The sequence below is a fragment of the Rhinopithecus roxellana genome, chromosome 1, assembly GCF_007565055.1.
Source record: "Rhinopithecus roxellana isolate Shanxi Qingling chromosome 1, ASM756505v1, whole genome shotgun sequence".
Classification (NCBI taxonomy): Eukaryota; Metazoa; Chordata; class Mammalia; order Primates; family Cercopithecidae; genus Rhinopithecus; species Rhinopithecus roxellana.
The window spans coordinates 18862109-18883310 of NC_044549.1; the positions used below are offsets into that span (position 1 = coordinate 18862109).

The window sequence follows — 21202 nt, forward strand, 5'->3', positions numbered from 1 at the left end:
CGTTCCTGTTTATATCACCCAGGTCCCCAACTTAAAACAACTCATCTGTCTGTTTGGCAAGACTCTAGTTAGTATCTCCCTTATCCTTTTATAGTCTCTTATTTCCTAAACAATGCTGCCAGATAATTAGTGCATTTAAGTTTAATTAAGTCATATTCTACTTAATTAACTTTTAATGGATTGTCATTGCTAGCAGATGATATACATATGTGGTACACATATCTAGATATGAATATATACATATGGATATGTTTGTTTATATGTCTGTACAGATTGTATAATATGCATATATATTCCTCAACTAGTATTTATTCACCCTGAATTATTTGAGATATTTTGCAAAAAAATTTGGTTTAATTCTGGAGACTCTTCCTCCACGATTCTCTTAATGGAACCTGTGTTGCAGCCAAAGTGAGTTACCAGGAAACTTCTGTATGCTCCTTACTCTGTCAGGTGCATGTTTTTGTTAATATAGCTCTCTCCACAGAGAATCCCCTACTACTGCAATTCACCTGTAAATCATTTGCAATTGAAATGATATCTTTCTTCAAGGTGTGTATGAAATGTTACCGTTTCATAAAGTTTTCATCCACAAAGCTTTTTCTGTTTACCTGGAAGAGGATTGGAGTGCTCACTCACTTAAAACAATTAGCACTTCATTTATGCTTCTTTTTTTAAAAAATTTTCAACTTTTAAGTTCAGAGGTGCAGGATGTGCAGGTTTGTTACATAGGTAAATGTGTGCCATGGTGGTTTGCTGTACAGATCATCCCATCACTCAGGTATGAAGCCCAGCATCCATTAGCTATTCTTCCTGACCCTCTCCTTCCTCCCACCAACCACTCTTCAACAGGACCCAGTGTGTGTTGTTCCCTGCCATGTGTCCATGTATCATCATCATTCAGCTTTCACTTACAAGTGAGAACATGCAGTGTTTGGTTTTCTAGTCCTGTGCTAGTTTGCGAAGAATAATAGCCTCCAGCTCCATCCATGTCCCTGCAAATGACAAGATCCCATTCCTTTTTGTGGTTATATAGTATTCCATGATAAATACATACCACATTTTCTTTATCCAGTCTATCATTGATGAGCATTTAGGTTGATTCTATGTCTTTGCTACTGTGAATAATGCTGCAGTGAACATACATGTGCATGTATCTTTATAATAGAATGATTTACATTCCTTTGGGTATATACACAGTAATGCGATTGCTGGGTTGAATGGTACTTCTACTTCTAGGTCTCTAAGAAATTGCCACACTGTCTTCCACAATAGTTGAACTAATTTACACTCCCACTAACAGTGTATAAGCATTCCTTTTTCTCCACAACCTCACCAGCATCTGGTGCTTTTGTTGACCTTTTAATAATAGCCATTCTGACTGATACAAGATGGTATCTCATTGTGATTTTGATTTGCATTTCTCTAATGATAAGTGACGTCGAGTTTTTCTTCATATGTTTGTTGGTTGCACGTACGTCTTCTTTTGAGAAGTGTGTATTCATGTCCTTTGTCCATTTTTTAATGGGGTTGTCTGCTTTTTTCTTGTAAATATGTTTAAGTTCCTTATAGATGTTGGATATTAGACCTTTGTCAGATGCACACATTGCAAAACTTTTCTCATTCTTAGGTGGTCTCTTTACCCTGTGTTGATAGTTTCTTTTGCTGTGCAGAAGCTCTTTAGTTCAATTAGATCTTATTTGTCAATTTTTGCTTTTGTTGCAATTGCTTTTGGAGTCTTCATCATAAACTCTTTGCCCATGCCTATGTTGTGAATGATATTGCCTAGGTATTCTTCTAGGGTTTTTATAGTTTGGGGTTTTACATTTAAGACTCTAATCCATCTTGATTTGATTTTTGTATATGGTGTAAAGAAGGAGTCCAGTTTCAATTTTCTGCATATGGCTAGTTAGTTCTCTTAACACCACTTATTAAATAAAGAATACTTTCCCTGTTGCTTGTTTTTGTCATATTTGTGGAAGACCAGATTGTTGCAGGTGTGCAGTCTTACTTCTAGGTTCTCTATTCTATTTCATTGGTCTATGTGTGTGTTCTTGCACCAGTACCATGCTGTTTTGGTTAATGTAGACCTGTAGTATAGTTTGAAGTAGGGTAGTATGATGCCTCCAGCTTTGTTCTTTTTGCTTGGGATTGCCTTGGCTATTCAGGCCCTTTTTTAGTTCCATATGAATTTTAAAATAGTTTTTTCTAGTTATGTGAAGAATCTAATGATAGGAATAGCATTAAATCTATAAGTTGCTTTGAACAGTATGGCCATTTTAATGATATTCGTTCTTCCTATCCATGAGCATGGAATGTCTTTCCATTTTTTTGTGTCATCTCTGATTTCTTTGAGAGGTATTTGGTAGTTCTTCTTGTAGAGATCTTTCACCTCCTTGGTTAGCTGTATTTTTATGCATATTATTCTTTTTGTGGCAATTGTGAATGGAAGTGCATTGGCAACTTGGCTCTAGGCTTGTTTGTTGGTGTATAGGAATGCTAGTGATTGTTGCACATTGATTTTGTATCCTGAGAATTTGCTGAAGTTGCTTATCAGCTTAAGAAGCTTTTGGGCTGAGACAATGGGTTTTCTAGATATCATCTGCAAACAAAGATAGCTTGACTTCCTCTCTTCCTATTTGAATACCTTTATTTCTTTCTCTTGACTGATTGCCCTGGCCAGAACTTTCAATATTTTGTTGAATAGCAGTGGTGAGAGAGGCCAACCTTGTCTTGTGCCAGTGTTCAACGGGAATGCTTCCAGATTTTATCCACTCAACAAGATATTGACTGTGGGTTTGTCATATATGGTTCTTATTATTTTAAGAATTGATTCTTCAATACTTAGCTTATTGAGAGTTTTTAACATTAAAGGATGTTGAAATTTATTGAAGGCTTTTTCTGCATCTATTGAGATAATCATGTAGTTTTTGTCTTCAGTTCGTTTATGTGACAAATCATATGTTTCGATTTGCCTGTGTTTAACCAACCTTATATCCTGGGGTTAAAGCCTACTTGACAGTGAATAAACTTTTAGATGTGCTGCTCGATTCAGTTTGCCAGTATTTTGTTGAGAATTTTTGCATTGATGTTCATCAAGGATATTGGCTTGAAGTTTTCTTTGTTATTGTTGTATCTCTTCCAGGTTTTGGTATCAGAATGATGCTGGTCTCATAGAATGAATTAGGGAGCAGTTTCTTCTTCTTTTTTTTTTTTTTTTTTGAGATGGAGTCTTGCACTATCACCCAGGCTGGAGTGCAAAGGCACAATCTCGGCTCACTGCAACCTCTGCCTCCCAGGTTCAAACAATTCTCCTGCCTCAGTCTCCCGAACAGCTGGTATTACAGGTGCCTGCCACCATGCCCAGCTAATTTTTGTATTTTTAGTAGATACAGGGTTTCACCATGTTGGTCAGGCTGGTCTCGAACTCCTGACCCCGTGATCTGCCTGTCTTGGCCTCCCAAAGTGCTCGGATTACAAGTGTGAGCCACTGCAGCCCTTCTTCACAATTTTTTAAAAAATAGTTTCAGTAGGAGTGGTACTGCCTTTTTCTTTTTTCTTTTTACCTCTGGTAGAATTCAGCTGTGAATCTGTCCGGTCCTGGGATTTTTTTGGTTGGTAGGGTATTTATTACTGACTCAATTTTAGAACTCATTACTGGTCTATTCATGGATTCAATTTCTTCCTGGTTCAGTCTCATAAGTGTGCAGATGTCCAGGAATATATCCATTTCCTCTAGATTTTCTCGTCTGTGTCCACAGAGGTGTTCATAATATTCTCTGATAGTTGTTTGTATTTCTGTGGGGTCAGTGGTAATATCCCCTTTTCCATTTCTGATTGTGTTTATTTGAATCTCCTCTCTTTTCTTCTTTATTAGTCTGGCTAACGGTCTATCTATTTTGTTAATTTTCTCAAAAAATCAGCTCTTGGATTTGTTAATCTTTTGAAGGGTTTTTCATGTCTCTATCTCCTTCAGTTCTGCTTTTGTCTTGGTTATTTCTCCTCTTCTGCCAGCTTTGGGGTTTATTTGCTCTTGGTTCTCTAGTTGTTTTCGTTGTGATGTTAGGTTGTTAACTTGAGATCATTCTAGCTTTTTGATGTGGGCATTTAGTGCTATAAATTTCCCTCTTAAAACTGCTTTAATTTCATCCCAGAGATTCTGGTACATTGTATCTTTGTCCTCATTAGTTTCAAAGAACTTCTTGATTTCTGCCTTAATTTCATTATTTACTCAAAGGTGATTCAGGAGCAGGTTGTTCAATTTCCTTGTAGTTGTATGATTTTGAGTGAATTTCTTAAGCTGGAATTCTAATTTAACAGCGCTACCATCTGAGAGACTGTTATGATTTCAGTTCTTTTGCATTTGCTGAGGAGTGTTTTGCTTCCAATTATGTGACCAATTTTGGAGTAAGTACCATGTGGCAATAAGAAGAATGTATATTTTGTTGTTTTGGGGTGGAGAGTTCTGTAGATATCTATTAGGCCCACTTGATCCAGAGCTGAGTTCAGGTCCTGAATACCTTTGTTAATTTTCTGTCAGAATGATCTGTCTAGTATGGGGTGTTAAAGTCTCCCACTATTTTTGTGTGGGAGTCTAAGTCTCCTTGAAGGTCTCTAAGAACTTGCTTTATGAATCTGGGTGCTCCTGTATTGAGTGCATAGATATTTACAATAGTTAGCTCTTCTTGTTGAATTGAACGTTTTACTATTATGTATGGCTTTCTTTATTTTCTTTGATCTTTGTTGGTTTAAAGTCTTTTTTGTGAGAAACTAGGATTACCATCCCTGGTTTGTTCTCTTTTTCATTTTTTTGGTAAAATTTCCTCCATCCCTTGATTTTGAGACAATGTGTATCTTTGCATGTGAGATGGGTCTCCTGAAGACAACATACTCATGGATCTTGGTTCTTTATCTAGTTTGCCATTCTGTGTCTTTTAATTGGGCCATTTAGTCCCTTTACATTGAAGGTTAGTATTGTTATGTTTGGATTTGATTCTGTCATCATGATGCTAGCTTGGTGTTTTACAGGCTTGTTTATGTGGTTTTTTCATAGTGTCACTGGTCTGTGTACTTCAGTGTGTTTTCTGTAGTGGCTGGTAACAGTTTTTTCTTTCCATATTTAGTGCTTCCTTCAGGAGCTCTTGTAAGGCTGGTCTGGTGGAAATGAATTCCCTCAGCATTTGCTTCTTTGAAAAGGATCTTATTGCTCCTTCACTGATTAATCTTAGTTTGGCTGGATATGAAATTCTGGGTTGGAATTTCTTTTCCTTAAGAATGTTGAATATTGGCCCCTATCTCTTCCACCTTGTATCATTTCCGCTGAGAGATCTGCCGTTAGTCTGATGGGCTTTCCTTTGTAAGTGACGCAACCTTTCTCTCTGTCTGCCTTTAACATGTTTTCTTTCATTTTGACTTTGGAGAATTTGATGATTATGTGTGTTAGGGATGATCTTCTCATGTAGTATCTTACTAGGGTTCTCTGCATTTCCTGAATTTGAATGTTGGCCTATCTAGCTAGGTTGGGGAAGTTTTTCTGGATGATATTCTAAAATATGTTTTCTGAATTGGTTCCATTCTCTGCATCTCTTTTGGGTACCCCAATCAGGCATAGATTCAGTCCCTTACATAATCCCATGTCACATTTCTTGGAGGTTTTGTTCATTCCTTTTCATTCTTTTTTCTCTATTCTTGTCTGTCTGCTTATTTTATTTCAGAAAGATAGTCTTTGAGCTCTGAGATTTTTTTCTCCACTTGGTCTATTCTGCTATTAATGCTTGTGATTGCATTATGAAGTTCTTGTAGTGTGTTTTTCAGCTATATCCAGTCAGTTCTATTTCTCTTTGTACTGGCTATTTTGCCTGTCACCACCTGCATCATTTTATCATGATTCTTAGCTTTCTTGCATTGGGCTACAATGTGCTCCTTTAGCTCAGTGAAGTTCATTTTTATCTACATTCTGAAGCCTTCTTCTGTCATTTCCACCATCTCAGCCTCAGCCCAGTTCCAAATCCTTGCTGGAGTCATTTGGAGGAAAGGGGGCTCTCTGGCTTTTTCAGTTTTCAGTGTTTCTGTGCTGATTCTCTCTCATCATTGTGGGCTTATCTAACTTCAATATTAGAGGTTGCTGACCTTTGGATGGGATTTTTGTGTTTTGTTGTTGTTGTTGTTTTTCTTTTAACAGTCTGGCCATTCTTCTTTAGGGTTGCTGCAGTTTACTGGGGGTTCTACTCCAGATCCTAGTTACCACAGATTTTCTAGTACCTGGAGGTATTACCAGTGAAGGCTGCAAAATAGCAAAAATGGCAACCTGCCCCTTCCTCTAGGAGCTCCATCCCAGGGAATACTGACATGTTGCCAACCTGAACGTACCTGTAGGAGGTGACTGGAGACTCCATTTGAGAGGTCTCACCCAGTCAGGAGGAACAGGATCAGGGACCTGCTTAAAGAAGCAGTCTGGCTGCATTTTAGCAGAGCAGCTGTGCTGTGTTGGGGATCCCTTCAGCCCCTGATCAGTTTGGGCTCTCCAAGGCCTGCAAGCTGGACTGGGTGAAATGCCCAAACAGCAAAGGCATTGGCTTGCCTTGCCCCCTGGGCACTCCATCCCAGAGAGAAATTAGAACTCTGTCAGCCATAGAACATGGGCAGGGGTGACTGAAGGCCCAGGCTGGGAGGATCCACCCAGCAAAGAGGAATGGATCAGGATCCCATTTAAAGAAGCAGTGTGGCCACACCTCAACAGAACAGCTATGTAATGCCAGAGAACTGCATCTGCCTTGATCAGCTTAGCCTTTCCAAAGCCCACAGGCTGGAATGACCAAGTTGTCAAAACAACAAAGGTGGCAGCCTGCCCCTCCACCCAGGCAGTCTGTACCAGGGAGAGATCAGAGCTCTGTCCAAAGAATATGGGCAGGCATGGCTTGAGGCCCTGGCTGAGAGGTTCCACCCAGTAAGGAGTAATGGATTGGGGTCCCGCTTAAAGAAATAGTCTGGCTGTGTTTTATTAAAGAAGCTGTGCTGTGCTGGGCAGTCTCTTCCTTATCTGGACCCTTTGGATACCCCAAAGCCGGCAGGCTGGAATGGCTGAGTTGTCCAAAGAGCAAAGATGGTGACCTTCCCTTCCTCTGGGGACTCTGTCCTGTCTCAGTCAGGCTCTATCCTGTTGCTAGTGGCTGGCTGGAATTCCAAGTTAGTCTCATCTTGTGAAGTGCCATGGAAGTAGGGCCCACATGGTGATGCTGATTGGCCCCCTGGATTCAGCTCCCTTCCTAGGGATATGTGTGGACCTCCACCTTGCCTGAGTTGCAGTTGGAGATCTCAGAGCCATTGTATGTAAAGCTCCTGGGTCTCTGTGTGTGCCTGAGTGGGCACTCTGCTGAGACTCTACACAGCCCTGGGTGTCGGAACCAAGACCCTGGTGGAGTGGGCTCACAAGCGGATCTCCTGATCCAAAGGTTGTGGTGTGACTTCCCAGGGTTGCACATTTACTCACTGCTTCCCTTGGTTGGGAGGTGGGTGTTCGCTTAGTGCCATGTCACTGTCACTCCTGGGAAGGCCATCACCCTGCCCAGCATTTCTTTATTCTTTGTGGGTTGAGTTGTTTCCCTGATCAGTCCTAGTGCAAGTACCTGAATATTCCAGTTGAAGGTGCTATATTCACTTGACTCTTTCATTCCTCTCCATGACTGGAACACACTGTAGCTGCTTCTAATCTGCCATCTTGTTCCCCTCATTTATGCTTCCTAAGCTACATTTGGCTTTCTATTTATTGTCTTAAAGATCTTTTACATTACAAATCAGAAGTCCTACTGTGCTTTCTTTCTTTTGCTATGGGAGACTCAATGGCTTACATACATGAAGCCCAAAATAAGTACTTGTGAAATATTTGTGAAATCAAATAGAAACCAACAGTACAAATGCGTAGAATACAGTGAATTGCTCTTGCTTTCCTTTTCATGAGGATTGGCTCTTTGTATAGAATGTGACAAAATATCATGGAGAAGCTATTCAATCTTAAAAATTGAAGGATACAAAACATATAAATATTTAAAACAAAATTCATTATTTCATATTTTCAGAGCTCCACTCACAAAATTAGACCAGATCATTTGCCCTCTTTTTGTTCCCCAGAGAGGTACCTGCTAAGTAGCAAGAAACAGAGCTAATGGATTACAGTATAGCTGCTTTTATTTTTACTCCCCAGAGAATCCATGTTATTGCATATATTTATAGTTTATTGATTTTTATTGCTCTATAACATTCTTATTGTACTTATGGTTTTCAGTCAATTATCTATATTTTGCTTGTTTGTTCACTCTTATGACCCAAAGACAAGATTGGTAATATTAATACAAGCATCTGGTGTCTCTTCTGCCATTTTAAAGGTCTAGTTACCCAGTTGGCCTTTTCTTTGAATGAGAAGGTAGAAAACAAACTATGAATACATGGACAGGGCATATAGCATCTCAAGTCTTATTTTAGGTGGGGTGGCAGTTGGAGGAATGGAACAGGCAATTGGGAGCTCTGAAGAGCTGAGACTTTCTCTGCAGCCTTGTCCTGTATGTTTCTAGTTAAAAAATGTATCTGCTCTGGTATGTCCCTCAGATATAATCCCAACTACTTTATGCCCTCAAGAAATTCACCAAAATTGCTAGTCCACTGATATAATCTCGTTCTCATTTCTGTTATAGATTTATTCCTTTTAGTGCATTATTTTTGTATTTAGTGGAATATTAGAAAATAGGTAAATTATGTACTTGGGCAAATGCTTGTGATTGCATTATGAAGTTCTTGTAGTGTGTTTTTCAGCTATATCCAGTCAGTTCTATTTCTCTTTGTACTGGCTATTTTGCCTGTCACCACCTGCATCATTTTATCATGGCAAAAAGTGTAAAAGGGTACTAAGAAAGTTATTATGTAAGGATAAAGAGGTCAACTCAGCAAGAAGATATAATTACTGTAAATACATATGCAGTCAACACTAGAGCACCCAGATATATAAAGCAAATATTACTAGAGCTGAAGGGAGAGATAGACCTCAATACAATCAGAGCTGGAGACTTCAACATTGCACTTTCAGCATTGGACAGATCTTTCAGACAGAAAATTAACAAAGAAAATTAAATGTGATTTCCACTATAGAACAAATGGACCTAATAGATGTGTACAGAACATTTCACCCAACAGTCGCAGAATACACATTATTCTCCTATGCACATGGATCACTCTTGAGGATAGACTATATGTTATGGCAAAAAACAAGTCTCAAAGAATTTTTAAAAAAAGAAATAATATCAAGTACCATCTCAATGCAATGGAATAAAACTAGAAGTCAATAACAAGAGGAACTTTGGAAACTATACAAACACATTGAAATTAAACAATATGTATATGAATGACCAGTAAGTCAATGAAGAAAATTGAAAATTTTCTTGAAACAAGTAAAAATGAAAACACAACATACCAAAACCTATGGGATGAAGCAAAATTGGTACTAAGAAAGTTTATAGTCATAAGTGCCTACCTACAAAAACATAGATAAACTTCTAATAAACAACCTAAAAATGCATCCTAAAGAATTAGAAAAGCAAGGGCAAACCAAATCCAAAATTAGTAGAAGGAAATAAACGATAAAAATTAGAGCAGAAATAAATGAAACAGAAAAAAGGAAAACAATGCAAAAATCAAGGAAATGAAAAGTTGGTTTTTTGGAAGGATAAACAAAATTGACAAACCATTGGCCAGACTACCTAAGAAAAAAAGACAGAAAACCCAAATAAATAAAATCAGAGATGAAAAAAGGAGACATTACAACTGATACCACAGAAATGCAAATGATTATTAGGGACTACTATGAGTAAGCATATGTAAATAAATTTGAAAATGTAGAAGAAATGCATAAAATCCTAGATACAAACAACCTACCAAGATTGAACCATGCAGAAATCCAAAACCTGAACAGACCAATAGCAAGTAAGGAGATTGAAGCTGTAATAAGAAGTCTCCAAGCAAAGAAAATCCCTGGACCCAGTGGCTTCATTCCTGAATTTTACCAAATATCTAAAGAAGAACTTAACGTCAATCCTCCTAAAACTACCCCCAAAAATAGAGCTGGTAGGAATACTTCCAACTTCATTCTACAAGGCCAGTATTACTTTGCTACCAAAGCCAGACAAAGACATCCATAAAAGAAGACTACAGGCCAATATTCCTCATGAACATTCATGTAAAAATCCACAAAAGAGTAGCAAACCAAATTCAACATCACATTAAAAAGATCATTCATCATGACCAAATTGGATTTATCCCAGGGATGGAAGGATGGTTGGGCATATGCATATCAATTGATGTGATACATCATATCAACAAAATAAAAGACAAAGCCCATATGATCATTTGAATTGATGCAGAAAAAACATTTGATAAAATTCAATACCCCTTTATGAAAAAAACTCTCAAAAAACTGGTTATAGAAGAAACATACCTCAACATAATAAAAGCCATAGATGAAAGACCCACAGCTACTATCATACTAAATGGGGAATAACTACTTTTTGTAATATCTGTAAAATGACAGGGATGTCCACTTTTACCACTTTTAGTCAACATAGTACTAGAAGTCCTAGCTAGAGCAATCAGACAAGAGAAAGAAATAAAGGGTATCCAAATTGGAAAGGAAGAAGTCAAATTATTCTTGTTGCAGATGATATGATCTTATATTTGGATGAACCTAAAGACTCCACCAAAAAACTATGAGAACTGGTCAACAAATTCAATAAAGTTGCAGGGTACAAAATCAACATACAAAAATCAGTAGCATTTCTATATACCAACAGTGATCAATCTGAAAAAGAAATGAAAAAATTAATTCCATTTACAATAGCCATGCATAAAATTTAATACCTAGGAATTAACTTCACCAAAAAAGTGAAAGATGTCTGTAATGAAAACTATAAAACACTGATGAAAGAAATTGAAGATTACACCAAAAAATTGAAATATATTCCATGTTCATGGATTGGAAGAATCAATATTGTTAAAATTGTTTATACTACCTAAAGCATCTACAGCTTCGATGCAATACCTATCAAGATACCAATGACATTCTTCACAGGAATAGAAAAAATCAATCCTAACATTTGAATGGAACCACAAAAGACTCAGAATATACAAAGCTATCCTAAGTAAAAAGAACAAAACTGGAAGAATCACAGTAACTGACTTCAAATTACACTACAGAACTATAATAACCAAAACAGTATGGTGCTAGCATAAAAATACCCACATAGACCAATGGAACAGACTAGAGAACCCAGAAACGAATTCATACATCTACATTCAGTGAACTCATTTTCAACAAAGATGCCAAACACATACATTGAGGAAAGGATAGTCTCTTCAATAAATGGTGCTGGGAAAACTGGGTATTCATATGCAGAAGATTGAAACTAGACGCCTGTCTCTCACCATATACAAAAATCAAAATGGACAAAAGACTGAACTAGAATACTTGAAACTATGAAACTACTACAAGAAAACATTGGGCAGCACATTGGTCTGGGCAAAGCGTCCTTGAGTAATACCCCAAAAGCAGAGGCAATCAAAGCAAAAATGGACAAGTAGAATCATATGAAGTTAGAAAGCTTCTGCACCGCACACAATCAACAAAGTGAAGAGACAAGCCACAGAATGGGAGAAAATATTTGCAAACTACCCATCTGAAAATGTATTAATAATCAGAATACATAAGAAACACAAACAACTAATAGGAAAAAAAATCTAACAACCTAATTAAAAATCAGCAAAAGATATGATAGACATTTCTCAAAAGAAGACATACAAGCACTAACAGGTATATGAAAAGATGATCAATATCAATGATCATCAAAGAAATGCAAATCAAAACTACAATGAGATAACATCTTACCCTAGTTAAAATGGCTTATATCCAAAAGATAGGTAGTAAGAAATACTGGTTAGGGTGTGTAGAAAAGGAAACCATCATATACTGTTGTTGGGAATGTAAATTAGTACAAGCACTGTGAGACAGCTTGGAGGTTCCTCAAGAAACTAAAAACAGAACTACCATATGACCCAGCAATCCCACTGGCAGGTATATAGCCAAAAAAAGAAAAAAGAAAAAAGAAAAGAAAAGAAAAAAGAGAGAAAGAAAGAAAGAAAGAAAGAAAGAAAGAAAGAAAGAAAGAAAGAAAGAAAGAAAGAAAGAAAGAAGGAAGGAAGGAAGGAAGGAAGGAAGGAAGGAAGGAAGGAAGGAAGGAAGGAAGGAAGGAAGGAAGGAAGGAAGGAAGGAAGGAAGGAAGGGAAGGGAAGGAAGGAAGGAAGGAAGGAAGGAAGGAAGGAAGGAAGGAAGGAAGGAAGGAAGGAAGGAAGGAAAGAAAAGAAAACCATTGTATAGAAGAGATATCCGCACTCCCATGTTTACTGCAGCACTGTTCACAATAGCCAAAATTTGCAACCTAAGTGTCCATTGACAGACAATGGATAAAGCAAATGTGCTACATACACACAATGGAGTAATAACCAGCCATTAAAAAGTATGCTCCTTTCATTTGCAACAACATGGGTGAAACTGGAGGTCATTATGTTAAGTAAAATAAGTCAGGCACAGAAAGACAAACTTTGCATCTTCTCACTTATTTGTGGGAGCTAAAAATCAAAACATTGAATTCATGGAGATAGAGTAGAAGAAAGGTTACCAGAGTTTGTTAAGGATAGTAGGCAGGAAGGAGTGGTTATGGTTAATGGGTACAAAAATATAGTTAGGTGGAATGAATAAGATGTAGTATTTGATAGCACAACATTGTGACTACAGTCAACAATAACTTATTGTACATTTAAAAATAACTAAAAGTATAATTGGATTGTTTGTAACACAAAGAATAAATGCTTGAGGCAATTGATAACCCATTTACCCTGATCTGATTATTATGAATTGTATACCTCTATTAAAATATCTCATGTACACCATAAATATATACCACCTATTATGTACCCACAAAATTATTTTAAATTTTTTAAAAAGTTCATCTATAAGATATGCACTTGCTACAATTGTATGATATTTACTTTATCTAATAAAGTACTTTCTACATGACACTTATTTGAGGGCAATAGAAAATGGTAGCATCATGATATCCCCCTTTATCCTTCTAGGTAGTTTGCACAGCACCCTAGACCTGTTGCAGAACCTTCTTGTGTTCTGATCCTCAATCAAAACCAGCAGCTTGTTGGGTTATTGGTTAAATGGGCCAGAGTAACACACTCCACTCCAATTAGGAACATATTGTCTCCAAAATTCAAAGAACCTATTAAGGCTTTATGCCTCTTTCTAGCCTGCAGGATAGGTTCATTGGAAGAACTTTTCATTCACTTTAGAAGGGATAGCTCAACAGGCCCCACACCACTGGACCCCTAGAAATTTCACTGAAATAGAAAGCCCCAGAATAGTTGTGAAATGTATTTCCGACTCTCTGGCATGCAAATGTGTTACCAACAAGTCTTGAGTAGTTGCTACTTCTTGCTTAATAGGACAATCAGCATGTCATCAGAATAATCAGCACAATGTCATCAGTATATCATCAGTGGAATATCTTGTGGAAAAGAAAGCGGATCAAGGTCCCGAATATTTGCAACTCATATATCTGACAAAAGAATTGTATCTGGAATATATACCAAGCTCTCAAAATCAATGAAAAGAAACCTAATAACCCAATTTTATTAAATAAGCAAAATATTTTAACAGAAGAAACTTCACCAAAAATAATACAAATATGTCAAATAAGGTCATAAATACATGCTGGATCATTAGTCATCATGGAAATGCAAATTAAAACCTCAGTGTGATGCTATGAGCTACATATTTAAGTAAATAGAATTGAAAAGATTATTTATACTGAAAACAATGATGCAGCCCTTTGGTAGTAAAAACTAGGCAACAAGTTAGAAGATAATTACATAAAATTTAAAGGGGTAGTCAATTTAAGTCAAGTTTTGGTTGGGTGAAAAGCTAATTCGGCACATTATATTGTTGACGCCACCTTTCTGCGGCGCATTCACAGTTACTTTGCTTTTATATATGCAATTTTCTTCTGTATATTTCTTTTTCACTAGAAAAATTCAAAGAAAGTCAGATAATTGATTAATAAATCTGCCAAAAGATATGCCCTTTGCTTTCTCCTATCTTGCTAGTGGAGATTAAAGTTTTAAAAAAGTTGATGTGTAGGTAGTTACTTATCACTATTCAGATATCAAATCTAAATGCCAAAAATAAGGACATTTTTACTTTCCTGAATAAACGCTCATTGAGAAGTTTCTATGTTAATTCTCAGAAAGAAAATCTGAGTATATTACTACCACAATCACAATCTGTCAATAGTTTTCTTCCAAATTGGGATTAAAGAACAAAGTCTGTGACCTAGTTTCCAATCCCACTCATACTGCTTCTTTGGCCACATTTGGCTCCTTCCTGCTTCTCTCTTTGATTGCCAGTCACATTTGTCATTTTTTGTTTATCCAGGGATCTAGGTTCTCTTACCATCTAAGCCCTTCATTGATGAACGTTGTGTGGAAGGCAAGTGTCCACAGGCATCACTCTGTTAGACAGGAAGACTGCTTTTTTTTTTTCTTTTTTCTTTTTTTTGAGACAGGGTCTCACTCTGTAGCCCAGGCCATCTGGGCTCACTGCAACCTCCGCCTCCTGGATTCAAGCAATTCTTGTGTCTCAGCCTCTCAAGTAGTTGGAATTACAGGCATGGACCATCACACCCAGCTATTTTATTTATTTATTTATTTATTTATTTATTTATTTATTTATTTATTGAGACAGAGTTTCGCTCTGGTTGCCCAGGCTGGAGTGCAATGGCGCAGACTCGGCTCACCACAACCTCCACCTCCCGGGTTCCATTGATTCTCCTGCCTCAGCCTCCCGAGTAGCTGGGATTACAGGCATGTGCCACCACGCCTGGCTACTTTTTTTGCATTTTTAGTAGAGACGGGGTTTCTCCATGTTGGTCAGGCTTGTCTCGAGTTCCTGACCTCAGGTGATCCGCCCGCCTTGGCCTCCCAAAGTGCTGGAATTACCGACTGAGCCACAGTGCCCCGCCTTTTTTTTTTTTTTTTTTTTTTTTTTTTTTTTTTTTGGTATTTTTAGTAAAGACGGGAGTTTCACCATGTTGGCCAGGCTAGTCTCATATGGCCTCAAATGATCCCTCCACCTCGGCCTCCCAAAGTGCTGGGATTACAGGCGTGAGTCACCGCGCAGGCTTAAACAGGATGACTCTTGAGCCCCACCTCAGAGCTATTGAAACAGAATCTGCATTTTAACAATGTCTCCAGGAAATTCACAGGCCTTGAAATTTGGGAAGCACAGATCTATGCCCCCTCCACAGAGGTCCTTTGCGTTTTATTTTCTTTGCTCCTCCCCCTAACTTTTGCCTAGAAAAATTTCTCCTCAGACTTTATACTAAATTTGGGGAGCTAGGTATATGTCTGGAATTTGAGCTACAGTTTGCATGAAGAGGACAACTTCGTGTTTGCTTCTGAAAGGAATTTAGCTCTTTGGTTTTATTAAAATCATGTTTTCATTAACTCAGATGAGACCATACTAACCAAAGAACTCAGACCATCAAATTATGTAAGTAAACCAAAGTTCGTGCAAATATGTCAGTAGTGTCATCTGTGGTAAAAATAATAATAATAATAATGGCATAAAGTATAATTTCAATTCTTAAAACTAGAACTGTCTACAATAACTTGATGTTTATGATTCTGAAGTCTGTAATCCCCTGTGGAACAATTTGAACTTTTCATACATGTCAAATCCTACAACGCCCAGTAGAACCGCTAACGTTGTCCTTAAGGGGATCCTCAAGCTCTCTTGGGGCAATTTCGGTTCTCCACTTTTTCCTGTTTTGGCAAAAGTGTACAGTTGTACAATTAGTTGACTCTGGTGTTCAAGGAAAATTTGTACACATGTTTCTTCAACTTAGGAAATGAAGCCTCTGAAATGAATCAGTGTGCCAGGATTGCTACCGACGTTTTTGTCATTTTAGTGCTATAATTGTGTTTATTTCTACTTTAGAAAACCTAACACTTTTAAAGGAGCTCCACAATTTCTTCCAAGATATGGGTAAGAGTAAAATGTTTTCTATAGTATTTATTATTCTTTAGGTAGAAAGTTTAAAATTTGTTTGATAATAATTTAAGATTAGGTTTACAAGACGTTACAATAGGCAGATATGGAAAGTATTAGTGAATTATCTGCATACATTATTTTTACAATTAAAGTCTGTTCCTTAATTCTCTAGTAGTTAGAAAATAAAAATAATAATAAAGGCTGAACAAGCAAAATAGCTGTAATACTGATTTGCTCCCTTCAATGATGTTTTATTACCTTGTTAACCTCACTATAGTGACTTTATAAGGTAAGTTTTGGTGAACCAGAACAACTTAAAACTGAGTTTAAAGAATCAATTATAATGATCACTATATAAGATATTGTTTTGTTGATTCCGATAAAATAATCTATTGTTTAATTAAATACATATTATGATTAAAACTTTTAAGGTGTCACTTAAATACTTAGCTTTTTACCCACTTTTGAAAATAATTTCATTGAGTATTTATATTTACATATGTGCAGAAAATACATATAAATGCAGAAAAATGTCCCTCCAATGCTTTTTCCATATTTATGACTTAAAAAGTATCCACACACAAATAGAATTTGAGATTTTCAATTATTTTTCTATTGAGATTGTGTGAAAGGAGCCCAAGTTAATTTAATTAATTCCAAATTAAAATACATCTGAAATTATTGTTGTTGGCTATGTATATAGCATGTTTCAGGTTGCAGTCTTGGCTCAATATTATCTTGCTACAAAAAAATTGTTGGAGAAGAAAGAGATCTCAAGTAAAGGCAGCAGAATTCCTAAAGTCAGTTCTAACCACTAGAATAACAAAGACAAAGTAACTTATATATAGAAAGAACTTTTAGACAGTGCTAGTGTATCTATGAACAACACAAAGTTTGTAAGTAAAATTTAAAATTGGATCTTGTTTTCATACAAAAAGTCCATAGGAAACTAAAGTTTGAATTTTGAGTAATAGTAAAGAAAAGTTTCCTAGAATTCACATCTAATTCACATATTTTAATGAACTTTAGGGTTAAAACATCTATTTACCCCCAATCCTCTGTCTTTCTCTGATACTTCCTCTCTTCCTATTATTTGGCTTTCCAGCACTCAGCTTTCCGGTATCTTTTCTGCTTCTCTTGTCTTTTCTACATTCATTCATATATGCCTTTTTTGTTCTCTACTGTTCTCTCTTTTATTTTCTTTTCACTACCCAGATTTTCTTTTCCACTTCTCTGCTTCCTTTCCTCCTCTTCCTGCCTTCCTTTCTTCTCCTTACTTTTGAAAACTTTTATTAAAAAGGCTTACAGAAAACATCTATTTTTAAGTTCAGGGGTACATGTGCAGGTTCGTTATATAGGTAAATTTGTGTCATTTGGGTTTGTTGTAGAGATTATTTCATCACCCAGGTATTAAGCCTAGTACCCATTAGTTATTATATTTTTCCAGATCCTCTCCCTTCTCTAACCCTCCACCCTCCAACAGGTCACAGTGTGTGTTATTCCCCTCTATGTGTCCATGTGTTCTCATGAATTAGCTCCCACTTATATGTGAGAATATGCAGTATTTGGTTTTTGGTTCCTGTGTTAGTTTACTAAGGATAATGACCTCCATTTCCATCCATGTCACTGCAAAGGACATGATCTCCTTCTTTTTCATGGCTGCATAGTATTCCATCATGTATATGTATCATATTTTCTTTATCCAGTCTATCATTGATAGGCTGGATTCCATCATTGATTCCATGTCTTTGATATTGTGAACAGTGCTGCAGTGAACATACATATACATGTGTCTTTATAGTAGAATAATTTATATTCCTTTGGGTATATACTCAGTAATGGGATTGTTAGGTCGAATGGTATTTCTGTCTTTAGGTTTTTGAGTAATAACCACTATGTCTTCAATAATGGTTGGACTAACTTATTTACATTTCTCCAACAGTAGGCAAATAGAAAATGTTGTTTGCGTTACTTGGAGTGCTGTAGTTCATTCACCTCACTGTTGTGCCATTTGTTTCCCATTCACTTCTTATTTTTTTCTGGCTTTAATTCTATCAGCAAATGCAAACTGCTCTCACTGAAGCCATTAAAAATCTCTAATTTCCACAATCAGTGATCTCTCTTCATATTTAGTCCAACCAGAGCATTTCTTTTGGCATTTTGCCCTGTACTTTGTCCTTCTTGAGTATATTTCCTCTCTTTATGTCTACAGTATTCAGCTCTCCAGTTTCCCTCCTGCTTCTTTGATCACTCTGCTCAATATTTTTTTCTGATATCACCCTTGTCTCTTTGTTTGAGCCAGGACTCTTGGTTGCATTGGGCAATGAGTTTATTGAATGGAAAGCTATCTAAAATAGAAATGCCAGGGAAGTTGGAAGAATGAGCTGTAAAAATGGGCAGGAACAGAATGAAGTAAGACAGCCAGTCAACAGCCAAATCATGTCCCAACACTAGCTCAACAAAAGCTCCCGCTGTCATGGTTGAAATTTCAAATGCCACAGCTCACACTGTCAGTTCCATTGTTGTGTGTGGATGCTTTTGTAAGGGTCTTGATATTGCTGCTTTGGCTGCTTTTGCATCAAAAGTTCTCTTTGATCACTGTTCCTTTGTTTTCCACCTTCCAAATTCCAAATCTATGTTGGTGGGTTTGGCTGGCCAAACCTAGTCAGGTAGCCTCATTCTCGGTGCAAGAAGGATGGAAAAGTAAGTTTCTAACTCTAAAATCGGTAGTATTCTCTCTCGGCCACCAAGATTAATGTGGTAGAAAAGAGGACCAGGGGCTGGCCATCTAATAAATGACCTGTAAAGGGGATACACTTTATAACCTGTTTAATATAATTTTAGTTGTATTCCCTCTCTGTTCCTCTTTTGTGTTTGATACACTCTCCAATGCATAGGACATCTGCAACTATGCCTTAAACTACCCCCCAATGCCTCTCATATCATTATTTTTATTAAGTTCTAGTAGAGTCACATTTCTAAGTACATCTCACCTGGATGTTCAAAGAATGCTCCTTCCCCATATCTGCCAACGAACCTGAGTTCTCAATCTCATTTTGAATCACCAAATGACTCCTCTTAATTTCAGTGACTACCCTCTTCCCATCTAATATGTCATGGAGCCCTGGTGACTCTACATTCTGAATTCTTTTCAATCTATTTCTTTGTCTTTCTCATCACTTCCTTATCACACATGAAGTAGGTACTTTGCATTCATTTGAATCACATGAATAGCATTTTCTTAAAAATACATATTCCTAGACCTCATTCTTGAACTACAGAATTTAATAGTAATTCCTCATATTCTGTATTTTGGTAAGAAAGTTCCCCCAGACAATTCTGATATGTAATCTGGCTTGGGATTCCTTTGCAATAGAAACAGTTTCCTGATTAGTATCTCTGACTGCAGGTTCCCTTCCTTGCAGCCTGTTTTCTATAACACCAATTATTTAACTTAAAATACATCTTACATGCCACCATCTGTCTTAAAATTTTAAATTCATGACTATTTCCTGAAGAATACAGTTCAAAGTCCTTCACATGGCTTTTAACTCATTTTGTGTTTCTGACCTTACAAAGATCTTTTCCCTTGACCTTGTATCCATGTCTTAGACACAGAAATTTTGTACCGTACTCCAGTGTCCACATAGATTAATCACATCCATAGACTGCCTCTCTTTTTGCTTAAATATATTTATTCATGCACATTCTATAAACTCAAATAATTGCATTTTCCACCTCTTCAATTCCCCTACTATAGTTTTCATCAGCACAGTGTAATAAATACACAAAGAGGACATTCTGATGAGTGTATGATTTTATTTTAACTCCTCTCCTCTAGTATTCACTTTATAAATCCTTATTGAATATTCTTTTTATGCTTATTTCAGTTCACTCAGGGTACATCCAGTGAGGACATGGATGAGGAAAATGCAACATTGCTGACAGAGTTTCTTCTCACAGGACTTACCTATCAATCAGAGTGGAAAATATCCCTATTCCTGGCATTCTTAATAATATATCTCATCACCATCATGGGAAATCTTGGTCTGATTGCTGTCATCTGGAAAGACTCACACCTTCACATTCCAATGTACTTATTCCTTGGGAGTTTAGCCTTTGCGGATGCTTGGTTATCATCCTCAGTGACCCCTAAGATGCTGACCAGCTTCTTCACTAAGAGTATGACGATTTCTCTCTCTGAATGCAAGATACAATTTTTTTCCTTTGGAATCAGTGCAACCACAGAATGTTTTCTCTTGGCAACAATGGCATATGATCGCTACGTAGCCATATGCAAACCTTTACTTTATCCAGTGATTATGACCAATGGACTATGCATCCGGCTATTAGTCTTGTCATTTATAGGTGGCTTTCTTCATGCCTTAATTCATGAAGGCATTTTATTCAGATTAACCTTCTGTAATTCTAACATAATATATCACTTTTACTGTGACATTATCCCATTGTTAAAAATTTCCTGTACTGACACTTCTATTAATTTTTTAATGCTTTTTATTTTGTCTGGTTCAATACAGGTATTCACTATTTTGACTGTTCTTGTCTCTTATGCATTTGTCCTCTTTACAATCTTAAAAAAAAAGTTGGTCAAAGGCATAAGAAAAGCCTTTTCCACCTGTGGAGCCCATCTCTTCTCTGTCTGTTTATACTATGGCCCCCTTCTCTTCATGTATGTGGACCCTGCATCTCCACAAGCAGATGATCAAGATATGGTGGAGTCTCTATTTTACACTGTCATCATTCCTTTCTTAAATCCCATTATCTACAGCCTGAGAAATAAGCAAGTCATAGATTCACTGACAAAAACATTAAAAGGAAATGTTTAGATCTCATACTGGAATGTATTCTCTTTTTATTTAAAGTCACATAATTATGCAGGCTAGGTGTCAGTATATGTCAGTGTATGTTTAAAGTTTTTTGCAATTACAATTGTCCTAACTTTTTAATGACTCATGTCATTAGTATCTAATAAATTCCTTAAGATATTTGTATATATTATTGAAAAGCACACCAGAAAATTTTGTCAACTGT

General features: G+C 36.8%; 1 protein-coding gene across 1 annotated transcript; it reads left to right on the forward strand.

The window, feature by feature from the left end:
- The first annotated feature begins 20061 nt into the window (after positions 1 to 20061).
- Positions 20062 to 20997, forward strand: LOC104654537 (olfactory receptor 5H8). The gene has a single exon (XM_010353740.2). It carries the CDS (start codon positions 20068 to 20070, stop codon positions 20995 to 20997), a length of 930 nt encoding a protein of 309 aa, XP_010352042.2. The 5' UTR covers positions 20062 to 20067.
- The last annotated feature ends 205 nt before the right edge of the window (positions 20998 to 21202 follow it).